General features: G+C 37.5%; 1 protein-coding gene across 2 annotated transcripts in view; it reads left to right on the top strand.

The window, feature by feature from the left end:
* LGR5 (leucine rich repeat containing G protein-coupled receptor 5) overlaps positions 1-19,908 on the top strand; it is a 273,312-nt gene that overhangs the window by 89,398 nt on the left and 164,006 nt on the right. For both annotated transcript variants that reach the window (XM_075344890.1, XM_075344891.1), the window contains exon 2: positions 8,045-8,116. In XM_075344890.1, coding sequence (XP_075201005.1) covers positions 8,045-8,116 — 72 coding nt within the window. The remainder of the gene's footprint in view (positions 1-8,044; positions 8,117-19,908) is intronic.

Raw genomic sequence — 19,908 nt, forward strand, 5'->3', positions numbered from 1 at the left:
CCAGTTGATATATTCCCCCCCGATCAGTTGATCTGTACCCCAAACACATGACAGTGTTGGCTGAAGCCTCCACTATTGGCAGGTTTGTCTGATATTAGTCTAACATGTACAGGGGTCTTTAAACTTACAGGGAGGTTTGTTGCATTTTACTCTTCGTTATAGTCTCATCTGTGCAGTACTTATTTTACAAACATGGTAGACACACAAATATTTTTTAACATATATATTTTCCATGTTTCTTTAAATCTTTAGAGGGATATTATATTGGCTGTAAATTTCCCATAAATACATATTTTTGAATATTTCATAAGACTTTGAGAGGTGGGGGGGTAATTCGAGGATTGCAATGTTTTCTGTAGATTTACTATATTTGGCTAAGCCTAGACATTTTAAGTCATTAATTTGGTGACTTTCTCTTCTCCTATACTCTTTATTCATCCATTGTTTTAGTCCCAACAATGAAGAAGACAGCAGCTCAGGATGGATATTGATATACGGGTTCATGCTTCACTATGCCCAGATCATGACCTCTTGCATCAAACCAAAAGAGAGAGGCAGTATTCTTTAGCGAACAGTTTTTTTCATTTCACCCTTGCAATATTTCTGCTCCATTTTTTTCACTTTTTTTTATACCTATTTTTTAATTGATTTTAAAAAGATTAAACGACACTTGGATATTTCTGTCTTCAGTATAATGTCTGCATCAGAGTGACCTAGGAATTTTTATGATTTTATCACTACCTTGTACCTTTTAATCAATTCTTTAACAAGTAATGTAAAGGTCCAGTCACACTAAACAACTTACCAGCGATCCCAACAACGATAGGGATCACTAGTAAGTTGCTAGGAGGTTGCTGGTGAGATGTCACACTGCGACGCTCCAGCAATCCCACCAGCAACCAGACCTGGCAGGGATCGCTGGAGCGTCGCTACACGAGTTGCTGGTGAGCTCACCAGCAACCAGTGACCAGCCCCCAGCGCCGCGTGGAAGATGCTGCGCTTGGTAACTAAGGTAAATATCGGGTAACCAACCCGATATTTACCTTGGTTACCAGCGCACGCAGCTACACGTGCAGAGAGCAGGGAGCTGCGCACACTGAGCGCTGGCTCCCTGCTCTCCTAGTTACAGCACACATCGGGTTAATTACCCGATGTGTGCTGCAGCTACATGTGCACAGAGCAGGGAGCAGCGCACACCGCTTAGCGCTGGCTCCCTGCTCTCCTAACTACAGCACACATCGGGTTAATTAACCCGATGTGTCCTGCAGCTACATGTGCACAGAGCAGGAGCCCGCACTGACAGTGAGAGCGGCGGAGGCTGGTAACGAAGGTAAATATCGGGTAACCAAGGACAGGGCTTCTTGGTTACCCGATGTTTACTGTGGTTACCAGCCTCCGCACAAGCCGGCTCCTGCTGCCTGCACATTTAGTTGTTGCTGTCTCGCTGTCACACACAGCGATCTGTGCTTCACAGCGGGACAGCAACAACTAAAAAATGGCCCAGGACATTCAGCAACAACCAACGACCTCACAGCAGGGGCCAGGTTGTTGCTGGATGTCACACACAGCAACATCACTAGCAACATCGCTGCTACGTCACAAAAGTTGTTCGTTAGCAGCGATGTTGCTAGCGATGTTGCTTAGTGTGATGGGGCCTTTTAGTCTTTTATCTAATATGTCACTTTCTATTCAATTGTCCAAGAATCTTTACTGTTAAAATCTACAGTTTACTCTATTCTAACTTATACAATGTGTGAAATAAATATTGAACACGTCACCAATTTTATTATTAAATATATTTCTAAAGGTTCTTTTGATATAAAATTTTCACCAGATGTCAATAACAACCCATTCAATCTACACAAACAAATACAGTTAGGTCCAGAAATATTTGGACAGTGACACAAGTTTTGTTATTTTAGCTGTTTACAAAAACATGTTCAGAAATACAATTATATATATAATATGGGCTGAAAGTGCACACTCCCAGCTGCAATATGAGAGTTTTCACATCCAAATCGGAGAAAGGGTTTAGGAATCATAGCTCTGTAATGCATAGCCTCCTCTTTTTAAAGGGACCAAAAGTAATTGGACAAGGGACTCTAAGGGCTGCAATTAACTCTGAAGGCGTCTCCCTCGTTAACCTGTAATCAATGAAGTAGTTAAAAGGTCTGGGGTTGATTACAGGTGTGTGGTTTTGCATTTGGAAGCTGTTGCTGTGACCAGACAACATGCGGTCTAAGGAACTCTCAGTTGAGGTGAAGCAGAACATCCTGAGGCTGAAAAAAAAGAAAAAATCCATCAGAGAGATAGCAGACATGCTTGGAGTAGCAAAATCAACAGTCGGGTACATTCTGAGAAAAAAGGAATTGACTGGTGAGCTTGGGAACTCAAAAAGGCCTGGGCGTCCACGGATGACAACAGTGGTGGATGATCGCCGCATACTTCCTTTGGTGAAGAAGAACCCGTTCACAACATCAACTGAAGTCCAGAACACTCTCAGTGAAGTAGGTGTATCTGTCTCTAAGTCAACAGTAAAGAGAAGACTCCATGAAAGTAAATACAAAGGGTTCATGAGTGCAAAAAAGTGGAACATTCTGCAATGGCCAAGTCAATCACCAGATCTTAACCCAATTGAGCATGCATTTCACTTGCTCAAATCCAGACTTAAGACGGAAAGACCCACAAACAAGCAAGACCTGAAGGCTGCGGCTGTAAAGGCCTGGCAAAGCATTAAGAAGGAGGAAACCCAGCGTTTGGTGATGTCCATGGGTTCCAGACTTAAGGCAGTGATTGCCTCCAAAGGATTCGCAACAAAATATTGAAAATAAAAATATTTTATTTGGGTTTGGTTTATTTGTCCAATTACTTTTGACCTCCTAAAATGTGGAGTGTTTGTAAAGAAATGTGTACAATTGCTACAATTTCTATCAGATATTTTTGTTCAAACCTTCAAATTATACGTTACAATCTGCACTTGAATTCTGTTGTAGAGGTTTAATTTCAAATCCAATGTGGTGGCATGCAGAGCGCAACTCGCGAAAATTGTGTCACTGTCCAAATATTTCTGGACCTAACTGTAAATCAAACCAAAACTGTCCATAAAATTAAGTTGTGTAATAATGAGAATTGAAACAGGGAAAAATATTGAACATGCTTTGGTTCTTGGTGATGACAACTTCAAGATGCCTCCTGTGTGGAGAAACTAGTCGCATGCATTGCTCAAGTGTGATTTTGGTCCATTCTTTCATACAAACACTCTTCCAATCCTGAAGATTCTGTGGGCTAATTCTATGAACTCTGAGTTTCTGTTCCTTCCATAAATTTTCTATTGGATTTAGGTTAAGTGATTGTCTTGGCCATTCTAGCCGCTTTAATTTTTTTTCTCTGAAACCAATCGAGAGTTTCCTTATCTGTGTGTTGGGGATCATTGTCTTGCAGAATTATCGATACTCATTTCATCTTCATCATCCTGGTAGATGGCAGCGGATTTTTATCAAGAATGTCTTGGTACCTTTGTCCATTCATCTTCCTTCATTTAAATTAAGTTTGCCAGTGCCGTTTGGAGGAAACAGCCTCACACCATGATGTTCTCTTCTCCAAACGTTACTGTTCGTATGCTGTTTTTGAGGTGATATTCAGTGCCTTTTGGCTTCCAAACATGGTGTGTATTATGACATCCAAAGAGTCCAATTTTGGTCTCATCTGACCAGATTATATTCTCCCAGTATCTCACAGGATTGTCTAAATGTTGTTGAGGAAACTTTAAATACGCTTGATCATGTTTTTTGTTCAGCAAGTCTTGCATGGGGAGCGTATATACAGGCAATGGAGGTTGACTGCTAAATTGTTTCCTTGAAACTTACCTGCTGATTCCAGGTCTTTCCGTAGCTCTCCACAGGTGATTCTTGGCTTATTGATAACTCTTCTGATAATTCTTTTCACTTGTCTGTCTGAATTCTTGCGGGGAGCACCTGATCGTGGTCGGTTTATAGTAAAATTATGTTCTTTGCACATCAAAATTATGGGCACTACAGTGCTCACTGAAACCTTCGCTATTTTAGAAATTCTTCTGTAACCAATGCCATCAGTCTGTTTTCCAACAATAAGGTTGTGAAGGTCTTGAGACAGCTCACTGGTTTTACCCATCATGCGATATTTCTTGTGTGGCATCTTGTAAAGTGACACCTTTAGGCCATCAATTGAACCATCTGATATTATTTTTTACTAAGTGGCAGGACTGCTTTGTAATTACTGATAGATTTCAGCTGGTTTCATGACTTTCCATGACTTTCTTCATAGGTTCAATACTTTTTCCCCTCTATTATTTCTCATTATTACACATAACTTAATTTATGGACATCGATGGTTTGATTTCTTTGCCTGTGTGGATTGAATGGGTTGTTACCAACATCTGGTGAGAAGTTAATGTCAATAGCACCTTAAAAAATATATTTATTTAGAAAATTGGTGACATGTTCAATACTTATTTCACCCGCTGTAGCTATAAGGCCTCATGCACACTATACTTTTAGGGGTTTTTTTAGAGTCCTGGGTACTGAGTACCAGTGTGTGACTCATTCGCAAGGCATTTTATTGTCCTCCAAAAACAATGCCTTTGAGGGACTAGGCGTTGCCAGCATAACACAAGGATGAGATTTATATTTCATATGTGTTCAAGGGCTGTCACAAGATTAAATAGAGCTTCTTTACCAGTGTTGCTGTGGAGCAACAAGGTAACTTGTGCTCCTCCTGATATGTTCATTATATTTCTTTTGTAGTATCACTAATTCAGTTACTGTTGTTCTGTGATATCAGTAAAATATCACTGAATTATCCCAGTTCTATCCCATCATGTGCATTATATGATGACTCTTATGTGTTTTCTGAGCCTTGATGTCATTGTGCGCATAATCAATTGCTTTTTTTGTGCTGTTTCTTTACTAAATGAATATCATATATATATGTGGTTTTATTACTGTATCCTCACTGAGTACTTTATTATTGCACTGGAGCATTACTGTGGAATTTATAGTAATGAAGTGGCATTAATCTCCATATTTATAACATCACTGTTTGTATGATGTCTGTATTGTAACTGTGTTGTAATTTTATTGGGTTAATTATCTCTGTTTGTAGTAACCGTCTACTGTCACATAATTGCATTATGCTTGTGAAGCAGTGTTTCCCAAGCTCCAGTCCTCACGGTCCCCCTACAGATCATGTTTCAGGATCTTCTTAGTATTGCACTGGTGACGGAATTATTATCAAGGCATCAGAAATTGCCACATGTTCTCTCACCTCTGCCATACTAAGGAAATGCTGAGAACATGACCCGTTGATGGTTGTGAGAACTGGAGTTTGAGAAACTCTGGTGAAGACCAATATAATGGTAAAGGGATATATATATAATATATAATATAACGTTAAAGGGCAGGCTGAGAAAATTTTAATCTAAATTTCTATTTATTTATTTATTTGTTGCCCTACTTTAACACTAGAACTACTGAGGTAGTCATTTTGACTACTTTGCACCATGTATTTCTATATAGGTGTCACAAGTCCAGTAGTTAAACTAATTTCTACTATGGCTATATAAAAAAATGGCTATCCTTCCCTTAATACTATTTAACTACTATTGATTTTATTATTTTACTGCCTGTCTGATGACACTTTGTTTGAGAATCCTAGTGCATGATGGATACTGAAACAAATCGTCATTAGGGGGCAGAGGCTGCTGTCACTGTTATATTGTCGCGCTCGCAGACTGTGTAGAGGTAGCAAGCGGAAGTAGTGGACCCACTGGCCCACAGGGGGATGCAGGCTTTCCCTTTAGTGGGAGGGGCTTAGCTAAGCACTTACCGCGAGGCGGATCGTGGTACCACTCATAGGTCAATGACCGGGACTGGCATCTGACCCTCAGGGCAGGTACAGAAACTGGTATGGACACAGATGCAAGCAGGATCAGCTGGAATGACTGCAGCATACAGGGAGATCGTTACAGACAGGTATGGTGGGCATGGCAGGGACAAATAGGTATGAAAAGGGATGTACAGGTAAAGGATACAGGGATAATAGTACCTGATAACTAGCTAGCAGACAGCCTGACTAACTAGAGACATTGTGCAGGAACCTCCTCGAATTGGAGGGGGCCTTAAATGCATAGTGCCTCTCAGCCATAGGCTGAGAGGCATTTCCTGGGAATAGTGTGCCCTTTAAGAGGAGGGACAATGAGTTCATGCACATACTAAGCGCACTTCTGGGGAGCCTGTTGGCTTGCACAGGCCCTGAGGGGAGGAGAGGAAGGCAGACAAGCACGTGGGGCAGCCATAGAGATGCGATGGGGGGTACAACCCAGAAGTAGCAGTGAGTAAGTATGCATCCCTCCAGGGATGCCAGATCTACATACAGCCTCTACAAGAGTAATCAGTCATGAAGTAGAGAAAAAAATCAATAATAGTCAGATAGTGTGGTGAGAGAAGGATAAGATATTTTTAATACAGCCATATTAGAAATCAGTTTAGATTAGGGCAATAAATAGATATGGATTTAGATGAAAATTTCTTTAACCTTTGGACCACCCCTTTAAGCTGTCATGTTCTAAATGCAGTGGCACTATTAGAGTCCTATGGGCCCCAGGGCAAAATTTAGAACAGGTCCCCTTACCCACTAGCATCTTGCTTAGATGCATTATCCCCACTAAAACCTATAAAAACATATGTGTTCATCCCTCCCCATAAAAATTAAGATAAAATATATAAATCTCACAGGAAATGCAGCATTAAAGGGAACCTGTCACCACTTTTTCGGCCTAGAAGCTGCGGCCACCACCACTGGGCTCTTATATACAGCATTCTAACATGATGTATATAGGAGCCCAGGCCTCTGTGTAGAACATAAAAAAATACTTTATAATACTCACCTAGGAGGTTGCTCCAGTGCACACCAGTCGGATGGGTGACGTCATTCTCCGGGACCAGCGCCTCCTCTTTCGGCCATCTTGGTCTTCCTTATTCTGAAGCTGCGGTGCATGATGTGTCTATTTCATACACAGTCACCGGCATTGAGGTCCTGCAGAGGCGCAATTTGATCTGCGCTGCTCAGGGCAGATCTAAGTATTGTAGTGCACCTGCGCAGGACCGGCGAGTGTGTATGACGTAGACGCGTCATGCACCTCAGCTTTAGAATAAGGAAGACCAAGATGGCTGAAAGGGGAGGCGCCGGTCCCGGAGAACTGCACCACCCATCCAACTGGTGTGCATCGGAGCGATCTCCTACGTGAGTATTATAAAGTGTTTTTTACATTCTACACAGTGGCCTGGGCTCCTATATACAGCATGTTAGAATGCCGTATATAAGAGCTCACTGGTGGTGGCCGCAGCTTATAGGGCAAAAAAGTGGTGACAAGTTCCCTTTAAGATAATTCTTTAAGCAATATTTTTAAATTATACTGTCATATAATTTCCAAATATCAAATATAACTGCTGGAAAAATCCACTGTACCAAGACCAATAGTATTACCATACAAAGACAAAATACTGCTACGCTTTGACCATATATTACCACCACATAGAGTCTGAATATTACCATCATCCTGTAGCTTAACAAAATTCACTAGCCAAAGACCAGTGTGCCATTTATACCACTATACAAGGGGCAACTAATACCCCACCATGACCATACTACCAAGCATATAAAGTGGTGATCAAATAATACTACCATACATATTGAAGCAAATATAAAAATAACATAAAACGTATTCTTAATAGCACGTCTAATAAAACGATCCAAAAAAATCACAGTAAAATATCTGCCAAAAATGATCTCAGTTTAGAGATCAGTAAAAAGACTTGCAGTTTAGAGGCCAGCGGCAACGATGGTAGTTTATAACCGCCGGACCAGGGTCATGCTAATCTCTCAGGAACATTGCTCTAACTATTGGTATTTCATGACTTACAAGTATAAAGTGAGTGCCAAGTTGGTGACTTTGCAGCACCCCAAGTACCGGTACATGTCTGACTCCATTTCTTTTCTTTTCCTGCAGTGATCTGAGTATGAACAACATAACCAAGCTGCCCCCTGGCTCCCTGCATACCTTACATTATCTCGAGGAGCTGTAAGTATGTTTTCCAGACTCTTACAATGCTTTGGATCCATAGCCCTGTATTTACTGACAGTGAGATAGAGCATTTCCCAAACCGTCAGCACTGACATCCTCAGCAGATACATTGGAAACATTTGTTTGACTGAAAACAAAAAATCCTTGTGATTTGTAGAGAGAAGAAATACACAAGGGACAGGGCTATAGGTCTTTGCAAGCAGTGGCTAAATCATGCAAATATAAAGTTTAAAACCTAAGCTGGAAAGTTTCTTGGAAATACTTAAGCAGCAGGATATTAAAAATTTCAGGGCTTCTCATGTTTATTAAAATAGACAGTAAAGTTATAATGAAAAACGGTTGTTTGGGTTTGATTATGTCATGGACATTGAAACGCACGTTTTATTACAGCATAACTCAAGCTAATTTCTTTTAATAAAGAATTTTCTCTCTATAAATATGAGTTCAGGAGAGCCCCATACTAATTTTATATAATACTTTTACATAATACTTGATTCATGTGTTGTGACTAATTTTCAGGTTTTGCAGTGGGAAGTATATAATATATGTATTACTAGATGTCTTAAAGTGATCTAGAAATATATGCCATGTATATATAGACCATCACACACACAACACACACACATATACAGTATATACCGTATAAATAGATAGATAGATATGCACAAATATTGTTGTACGCACATAATATCTACGTATACACACACACATACACACACATATACAGTATATATAGATAGCTAGATAGATAGATATGCACAAATATGGTTGTACGCACATAGTATCTACGTATATATACACACACACATATACAGTATAGATAGATAGATATGCACAAATATGGTTGTACGCACATAATATCTACGTATATATACACACACACACATACACACAAACACACACACATATACAGTATATATAGATAGCTAGATAGATAGATATGCACAAATATGGTTGTATGCACATAGTATCTACATATATATACACATACACACATATACAGTACATATATATAGATAGATATGCACAAATATGGTTGTATGCACATATCTACATATATATACACACACACATACACACAAACACACACACACATATACAGTATATATAGATAGCTAGATAGATAGATATGCACAAATATGGTTGTACGCACATAATATCTACGTATATATACACACACACACATACAGTATAGATAAATATGCACAAATATGGTTGTACGCACATAATATCTACGTATATATACACACATACACACAAACACACACACATATACAGTATATATAAATAGCTAGATAGATAGATATGCACAAATATGGTTGTATGCACATAGTATCTACATATATATACACATACACACACATATACAGTACATATATATAGATAGATATGCACAAATATGGTTGTATGCACATAATATCTACATATAAATACAGTGTACACACACACACACACATATACAGTATATATAGATAGCTAGATAGATATCCACAAATATGGTTGTGTGCACATATATATATATATATATATATATATATGTGGATATTATGTATGTACATATGCACATTCGTGCCCGAAAGTGTTGACACCTTTGAAATTGTTCCAGAAAATGAAGTATTTCACCCAGAAAATTATTGCAATCATGTATATTTTGTCATACACATGTTTCTTTACTTTGTGTGTGTTGGGACAACCCGAAAAAAAAAAAAAAAGACGTAATTTCACACAAAACTCCAAAAATGGGTCGGACAAAATCATTAAAACCCTCAAGTTAATATTTGGTTGCAGACCCTTTGGAATAAATAACTACAATCAATCGCTTCCTATAACGATCAACAAACGTCTTACACCTCCCAACTGTAATTTTGGACCTTTCTTTATTGCAAACTGCTCCAGGTCTCTCATACTTGAAGGGTTCCTTTCCCAACAGCAATTTTAAGATTTATCCACAGGTGTTCAATGGGATTTAGATCCAGTCCCATTGATAGTCACTTCAGAATTCTCTAGCGCTTTGTTTCCATCTATTTCTAGGTGCTTCTTGAAGTATGTTTGGGGTCATTGTCCTGCTGCAAGACCTGTAACCTAGGACAGAAATCCAGCTTTATGACACTGGTGACTACATAGTGACATAGAATCCTTTGGTAAACTTCAGATTTCATGATGTATTGCACACGGGCACCCAGTGCAATAGACAGTAAAACAACAACAAAACATCTTTGAACTTCCACCATATTTGACTGTAGGTACTGTCTTGTTTTCTTTGTAAGCCTCATTCAGTTTTCAGTAAACAGAATGATGTGCATTACCAAAAAGCTCTATTTTGGTCTCATCTCTCTGCAAGATGCTTTCCCACAAGGATTTTAGCATACTCACACACATTTTGATAATCTGCAGTCTAGCTTTTTAAGTCATTGTTTTAGCATAGGGTTCCTCTTGGGTCTCCTGCCATGGCATTTAATTTAATTCAAATATTGATGTATAGTTTGTGCTGACACTGATGCACCCTACAGGTCAGCTTAAATTTCTTCGGAACTTGATTGGGGATGCTTATGCACATCCAGACTAACCTGTGTTGGAACCTTTCATTATTTTTTTTATGCCGTCTATGCCCTAGGAGATTAGCTACAGTTCCATGGATTGTAAACTTCTTGATTATGTTGCACACCCTGGACAAAGGAACATTAAGATCTCTGGAGATGGACTTTTAACTTTGATATTGTTAATATTTTTCAACACTTTTGGTACTCGAGTCCCCTCAGACAGTTCTCTTCTCCTTTTTATGTTCTACATGCTTAGTGTGGCACACACAGACACACAATGCAAAGATGTAGTCAACTTCTCCCTTTTTTATCTTGTTTCAGGGGTGAATTTCATATTGCCCACACCTGTTACTTGCCATAGGTGAATTTATATGATCATCATGTGCTTGAAAAAAAGTGGTTTACCCACAATTTTGGAAAGGTGCTAACAATTTTGTCCAGTCCATTTTTGAAGTTTTGTCAGAAATTGTCCAATTAGCCTTTTTTTCTATAGTGTTTGTGGTGTTCCAATACACGCAAAGGAAATAAACATGTGTATAACAAAACATGTGTAATTGCAATAATCTTCTAGGCCATGACTGTATATATATGTTAATTGATGTGGAATACCTCTTGGTGGAAAATAAAGCCATGAAGTCATATATTGTAACAGCCATTGTCTAATCAATAGCTCCAGCGAAAAATAATTATTAAGAAGAAAAGAGACAAAAAGTGGCTGAAATAATAGATTAACCAAAAAACTATTTTTAGATTTTTATGTCTAAAAATCACAAAAGAAGATAGTGACATCACAAAATAAGGTTGAAACTCAGCAACAATTCTGCCATAACCTTGTTTTCTGATTTTTATACAAGAAGATCTAAAAAAGTAACTTTTTTTTAGTAATCTTTTTTTTCAACCACTTTTTGTCAATTTTCTTTTTATTACTTTAATAATATATACAAATATATTACAAAATTAATCACTACTTATCCATCAAACATGCAAGCTACAATATCTTCTGTATATCTACCATAGAAGTGATGCTTTGTATTAGAGTATCTTTAAACAGTAGTGAGTGGCATCCTGAATCGCCACCCTGTCAGCCACGGCTGAGGGGAGAGATCCTTTGTGGCTGCCATACTTATTACACACTTTCAAAATATAGTGTCGCTAAACCAGAGCTATGCTTTGCCTTAGATCTAGTTTATACTGGCATTCATTTCTCAGTGATGTCAGCTTGCTTTAACTGGCAAAGACTGAGTGTTGGAATGTGGCACAAGTGAGTTTGATTCTTTAAGGTTATTCGCCCGTATAGTAAAATGCCATCATTATTTCTAACCAATCTTCTTGTAAATGACAAATGGTAGAATTTATAAAGTAAAAATGGTTCAAACACACAAATTGTGCGATCCAGAATAACAATGGGAGCTGGGAAAACAAAATAAATTACTTCTTTTGTTTTCTGTGCACGACACATCCATTTTTCTTTTGTAGCAGTTTATAAATTTCCTCCTTTTGCATTTCTTCAACTACCTGTATATTAAAGCTGGATTTATACAGAAAGACCATAGACCAATCAGACCTATTTTAATATCTTTATCTGAGCTCATCTTGGGTAAAACAGATTTCTTTGATTTTAATTTTTTTCTCATTGGGGAGAAATATAACCTTCCTATACTATAGTAATAATAATAATAATAATAATAATAATAATAATAATAATAATAATAATATCATCATATACTCTAATAATAATAATAATAATAATAATAATAATATATTATACTGTACTAGTAATAGTAATAACAATATCCTATACTCTAATAATAATAATGATAATATGTTATACTGTAGTAATAATACTAAAAATATCCTATACTGTAGTAGCAGTAATAATAGTAATAATAATATATTATACTGTAGTAATAATAGTAATAATATAATAATATTCTATACTGAAATAATAATAATAATACAAACACAATATCCTATGCTGTAGTAATAATAGTAATAAGAATATATTATACTGTAGTAATAATACTACTACTAATAATAATATATACTGTAATAATAATATCTTCTACTGTAGTAGTAATAATAATTATAATAATAGTACTAATAATAATAATATCCTAGACTATAGTAATAATAATGATGATAATATCCTATGCTAATAATACTAATAATATATAATGTAATAATATCCTGTACTGTAATAATAATAATATCCTATACTATAATAATAATAACAATATCCTAGAATGTACTAATAGTAATAATAATATATTATACTGTAGTTTTAATACTAATAATATTATATACTGTAATAATATCCTTTACTGTAATTGTAGTAATAATAATAAGAATATGTTATAATGTAGCAATAATAGTAGTAATAGTATCCTAGGCTGTAGTAGTAATAATAATAATAATAATAATAATAATAATAATAGGAATAATATCCTGTACTGTAGTAATAATACTAATAATAATATTAAATACTGTAGTAATAATAATAATAATAATATCCTGCACTGTAGTAGTAATAACAATAATAGCCATAAAAAATATTCTAAACTGTAGTAATAATAATAATGGTAATAATAATAATATCCTATACGGTAGTAATGATATCCTATACTGTAGTAATAATAATAATAATAATAATAATAATAATTGTTCTTAAACCTTCCAGTACTGTGACTGTGACTGTGAGTTATGATATCTTTTCAGATAACTTTACATCCTACACACAAAATAATAGTGGTGGTTGGATAGAGCATAAACTGTCTTTTCAGTCTCATTGTGTTGGGTCAGATTTTCGGCATTGTTTGGACAGAGGGTTCTGTTTTAATATCAATAGGTTTCTAAATATAAAGCTTCTCATGCCCACTGCATTGTTACAAATGGAGTACACTTGGATTGCACATGAAGGAGATGTCTCAGATATTTTTTTGCGGATACGGAGTCCGCAAACAAAAAAAGATACCGTAGACACTAAATGGTAAGTGTTCTATCCATGATGATTGATTGCTCTCAGTGAGCATACACATGGCTCAAACACATGGCTAGAACATGTATGTGAAATAAGGACAATTGAATGAGACCTATGTAACATAATGTAAGCAGTAGGTCTTCATCTGCTCTTTTTTCCCAGTTGGAGCCAGTCAAAATGGATTAAAAGCAGACTAGAGTTTAATGTACGTATTTCTATAATGCTTCCAGTGAATGCTATATATTTTATGCCTGAAATGGCATTAGAGTCAATATTAAAGGGTAGGAAAAGTCTTCTCTTGTTTTCCTGTAATGGATTTCAATCCTATTTTGGAATAAAATATACAATATTTACAAGGACCATTTGTATACCCATGTGATGAAGCCTCGTGCATGTTAATGTACAGTAGTTGACTGAAAAATATTAAGGAGTTTAAGAGATCCAAAAGAATCCCAATAGGACAGATGCAAACTGTTTCGCATCACTGTGAATCTGATAGAAATAAATGAGATATGTTGAATGAGTTGTTCTTTTTAAACAAATAATGTTTCAAAAAGTAAGTGAAAAAGCCTGAGTGTATGAGGCCGAAAACCAAATAGGGTTATATAGCATCCACGTTCTTACAGTCAGTTTAGAAATATCCTTGACAGTTATTCCTCCCATGTCAAGTCTGTGAGGGATGATGGCGTATAAGGTTATGTAAACACATTATTGTCTTTTGAAACGTTGATTTATATTCTTCTGTACTGACATGGAAAATGTGTTTCTAACATATAGATATGGAACAAATGTGGACGATTTTATGCAACAACACTCTAGCGCTCGTGTATGTACTGTTCCAAAATAGTATTAACAAGTTAAATCCCAGGTATATTTATAGAAGTTTTAAATATGTACATTTAACTATAATACTGGTTAATGAAGCAGGAAACAGTATAATGGTTAAAATCAATCGTATTTTTAGAAACTTGTCTTGATGATTAAGATTAAATCTAATTGTAGAGTTGTAGATTGGCTCGTGATGGTATGTACTGCTTCAGACAAATTAGCAAAATACATGTTGTCTTGTCAGAGAAATCAGTCTTGCTTAAAGATATCTTTGGCAGCCTAAAATATGTTGTCTATCTATCTATCTATCTATCTATCTATCTATCTATCTATCTATCTATCTACAGTATCTATTAATAAAATTTACAAGGTCAGCAGTACTCCACCCCTTCCACTCTTGTGATGCCTTTCCACTGCTGACTATAGTGTCTGTTAAAAGGGGTTGCCCACAACTCGGACAATCACTTGTCAAGCAGCAAATTTGCTCCCGGTAAAATAACAACACTTATACTCACCTTCTGAGCTGCGCCGTTCCAGCAGTGTTGCCACTCGCCCTTCCAGAGCTCATGTGAGGTTGTTACGTCACGCAAGCCTGCTGCCCAATCAGCGCTGGCTTCACTGTCTCCACTTTTGGACATATTGAACATCAAAAGGAGATCAGAGCTGCTTCTGACCGCTCACTTCCTCTTGATGTTTGATACATCTCCGATCTGCCCCACCGCGCCCCACATATGCTGTGTCTTGTGCCACGTCTACTGAGGCCAGTTCCCCGCCCTGGCACACCCTGCATAATGTTCTTTAATGGCAGCCGTGATATTTTAAATGTCACGGCTCCTGACAGAGAACATTTTGCAGGACAGGGCAGCGGGCAGCATCCACCCCACAAAGTGTGCTCTGAGCCATCGCAGAGCACACTGTCAGTGGTCAGTACTGGTCTGCGGCAGTGCCACGGACCAACAAAAAACCCCAACTTCCTGGTCCACAGACCGGTGGTTGTGGACCCCTACTTTAAGGAATGTGAGGCATACAGTACGGTAGAGCTGCCATGGACTTCTTTGCAAATACTGTTATGACACCAAACAAAACCAGCTACTCTACAGCTGTGAGCATCAGTTCTTAAAGTATATCTAGCCTTTTTCATATTTATTTTATTTTTATTTCTCCATATTCTGCTAATAAGTGGTGGTCTGGGTTCTTACACCATCTCTGATCTCTCAAAAAAATGCTCTGATACACATAGCATATCAAGCAAAAGCATTTAGTTCCAGACTGGGCACATGGGCTCAATAGGAATTCTGTCAACAAATAAAAAAAAGATATCCAGCCATTTGGATATAAAATTTCAAGAATTCATTAGTACAGCTAAAAAGGTTCCAGGTACAAAAAAAACTATTTCATCAAGGCAGAAACCAACATGTTTCGGACATAAAATTGTCCGTTGTCGTGGTATTCTATGACACAGTAGATCCCATATACCGTCCGGTGAGATAGGTATAAGCTAAGTCTTCGATATACAATGACTTCTCAAACATCAGTATGTATTATTAATGTATTTACGGTAATTATAATACAGCGTAAGATATTTTTTATTTATTTACTTTCCATGTGTTCGTAAAGGTGAAATCTATTAACTAAATTCAAAGCAAGTGCCGATAGTAGGTATCTATTAATGTAATCTGATTTCTATCTTCACAATGAAAATTACTCCAGTTCCAGGTATAAAATTATCCATCACACATGAAGAATGAAAAGAGGAGGTTATGTGCATTGTAAAACATCAGCAGTTATATAAATGTCTACATTAAATGTAAAATGATACTACAACTAAAAGGTGTGTGTTTAAAGCATGTGCAAGGAGTTTCGTACATTGACATCAAACAGATCTTTACTCTTCTCTTAAATGTGAACCAAGTAACGTTGTAAAGCGGATATCTATAATCACCACTCAGAGTAGATTGACTTATTCTTCCTTTATCAAATATCAGTTCAGGATTTAGGCTGTCTTCTACCGGTGTTAACATCAACAAATGGGTCATGGAGTTCTACAAGTTTAGCACAAACTACATAGTAACCCACTCCTATAATTAAATAGCTTTATATTATGAGTAAAACAGTGAAGTTAAAGGGTTGTGATATCAAAAATAAACCTGAGATGGTGTAAAATACATATTAAGATGCAGTAATTGTTTCTTAGCTGGCAGACACCTAATTAGTTGATCCACATGATAGCTTCTTATGTACTCCTGGTAGACACATGATAGTTATTTTGAGCCAATATCACATTAAATAGTAAATAGTTTGAGAACATTTGGGCAATTCCACATGCCTGGAAAATAAAGTAAAGTCTTGGTTGTGGATAGTGAATTGTTAATATAAAGTGGCCAATATCCTATGATAGCTTTATCAGGATTTTGTATTCCATAAAAACAGTGGAGTAAGACCTTTGGCGTACCAACTCCACAGCCCTGAATTTTTCCCCAGCAGACTTCCATACACATTTTATTGTCAACTAATCCCTCTGAAACTGATGACATTTATGGCTATCATTTTGATTTACAGTATTCCCATTTTGTCCATCTCTCGGATTAAACTAGGATTACATGACCCCATTCTTTCTTCAACAATGCCAGAGGCCAATTTTGACAGAGAAAACGTCAAATAGAGAATGAGAAAATACACGGTACAATTCATGCTTCATAAAACAGGGTATACTGCAGGGAAAATCGAAAACACAAACTCGGAGACTCACAGTATTTCGCTGTTTCTGTTGACTTTGAGCATAAAATAAAAGATGTCTCCTTAGTACATTACATTGAAAATGAATAGGTCAGTAATGGATGTATCTGCACAAGAATTTAAAAGGATTTTCTAGTGCCACTCACTGCCCAACCAACCAACCAGCAGGATTTTGATATGAACTAAAGGCAGTGTCATACTGACATTAAGATGCTGAATCCAGTCATATCTGTTGTAGAAAGATGTGATCAAAGTTGCAGAAATGCACTGCACTTTGATTGACATGTGTAACAGGAGCGGGCTTTTGTGGGTCAGGTCCTCACTGTAAAGTTTTACTCTGGCGTCCTCATGGCTTGACCCATTTCCTTTCTATGAATATCGTGCCGCGCCGCCTTTGCTATTGTTGGCTGCGGTTGCACATTGCCACTTTAATTCTGTTTTCTTTAAAATGGCGCCGAGTCCGTGCCTGTGTGTACCGCAATCTCCATTGCCATTTTATTGAAGACACTGGATGTGCAGATCTAAAAAAAACAAAGAGCTGCACACATGACGATGCCTCTCCTAGTCTTCACCGCAGTGTCTTCAATAAAATGTCGTCGGAGATCACAGGACGTGCATGCACGGACTCCTGTGCCATATATTGAAGACAGAATTACTGTGGTAATGCGCACGTGCCGCCAACAACAACACTAGTTTTGTGGTGCAATATTCAAATAAAGAAAATGGGGCAAGCCATGAGAACGCCGGAGGAGGAGTAAACACCAATGACCCGACCCACAAAGGCCCGCCCCTGTTGCACCCATTAGTCAAAGTGCAGTGCATTTGATTAAAGATTAAACTTTGATTAAAGATATTTCTGCAACCAAGCTTCGGATCTTTCTACAACTGATATGTCTGAATTCAGCATCCTAGTGCCAGTATGGCACTGCCTTTAGTTCATATCACAAAATCCTGGCTGTTGGTCCTCTGTAAAGAGGTTATCCACTACTTTTACATTGATGACCTATCTTAGGATAGGTTTTCAATGTATGAGTGTCCGGGGTCCGACACCCGGCACCCCTGACAATCAGCTGTTTCCAATGCCGGCGGCAGCAGCAGGCGGCTGGAAATGCTAAGTCCCATACCTGCCCTATCAACTGATAGTGGCTGAGGCCATGCCCTGCACATCCACCTCCTATTGATTTGAATAGGAGGCAGATGTGCAGTTCCTGGTCATGGCGTCTATCAGAAGACCGGGCAGCTTCAGAACTGAGCATTTCAGTCTACCTACTACCGTCGCCGCTAGCACCGAGAACAGCTGATCGGTGGAGGGAGCCTGGTGATGGACCTCAGCCAATCAGACATTGATGGCCTATCCTAAGGATAGGCCATCAATGTTAAAGTAGTGAACAATCTCTTTAATGGGTCGTAAGCAGCACTGATATATTGCATTGGCATGTGCCTGCCAGAGCATGCTCATCTCCAGATGCAGAAGAGAGTAGTGGAGAACTTTTTTAAGATAAGTCATGTACATGTATTGACCTCCTAACAAGAGGCTAAACTTATATTAATGCCCAATAAGGTGACTTACTTGAAACAATCAGCAGTATGCGGCCAGCAATGGTTTGTTAGAGACATTTATGTTAGGCATCAAGTGGTTAAGAGGTGACAACTTCGAATGTTTCTAGAAAGTATTAAGTTCAGCATAATACTATTAATCAAGACATTGTAGCCAGAATTTGATCTCTAAAATGTGGCCGCATTACGCCTGTTTGACATTGGTCTAACAATTTGCACTTGGTTTGTTAATATGTTCTAGTCTGTGGTAATTTTGCTATTAGAATATCCTGTCATATCCCTATTAATAAAAGTACACAGTTTGTGTACACTCATCCCACACATGAAATCACCCAAGTAACTTCCGCAGCCATCATTTGTCTACTTACTGCTGAAGGATAGCTTGGCACTTATAATAGTTGTTATGATATTGCTAGTGAGAATATAAAGGAAAACTAGGTCAATATCCTATTCTCCAATGTAGGTTGAATAGCAGGTGTGACACTAACTCCAAAGAACTGATTTGCGGGCCCTGCGGCAGAAGTGGAGTGTACCTGTTTGTTAGCATCTCAAGTTCTATACAAGTCTATGTTTCCTGTGTTTAAACAAAGCACAGATATCCTGTCTGATAAGAAAGGCATTGAAAATAAAGACTATGGAAACAGGCAATGAGTGTTTCTGATAGTAACTCAAGCTTTGAAATGTTGCCTACAAAAAACTTGACCAAACGAATCAGAGTATCTGTGAAGTCTAATGAAGAAAGCCAAAAAGATATGCTGCCAAAAACAGTTGATCATTGTTCAAAGGGGGACATATCCACTTTCTTCTGAGATATTAAAGAGTTTGTTCTGCTCACACAAAGGTAGGGCAAAGCTGGAGGGCGGCCAAGTGATTCTGTGTTCCTCATCACCATTGTGCAGTCATTGGGAGCAGGTGCTTTCATGAAGCAAGAGAGAAAAGTGAAAACACATGCATATAGTTCCTCTAATATGTAGGTGTTATCGGTGATCCCTACACAAATTAGCTTTAAGTTAACAATAACACTTTTTATTCAAATTAAAGAAGACAATCTAATCTAAAGCCAATGCAGCTGCACAGACATTGAAGCCTTTCATTTCTAAGAGATTTGCTAAATTCTTTAGTTATAGACATTTTCATGTTGCTTTTTATGA

The sequence above is a fragment of the Anomaloglossus baeobatrachus genome, chromosome 4 (genome assembly GCF_048569485.1).
Source record: "Anomaloglossus baeobatrachus isolate aAnoBae1 chromosome 4, aAnoBae1.hap1, whole genome shotgun sequence".
Taxonomy (NCBI): domain Eukaryota; kingdom Metazoa; phylum Chordata; class Amphibia; order Anura; family Aromobatidae; genus Anomaloglossus; species Anomaloglossus baeobatrachus.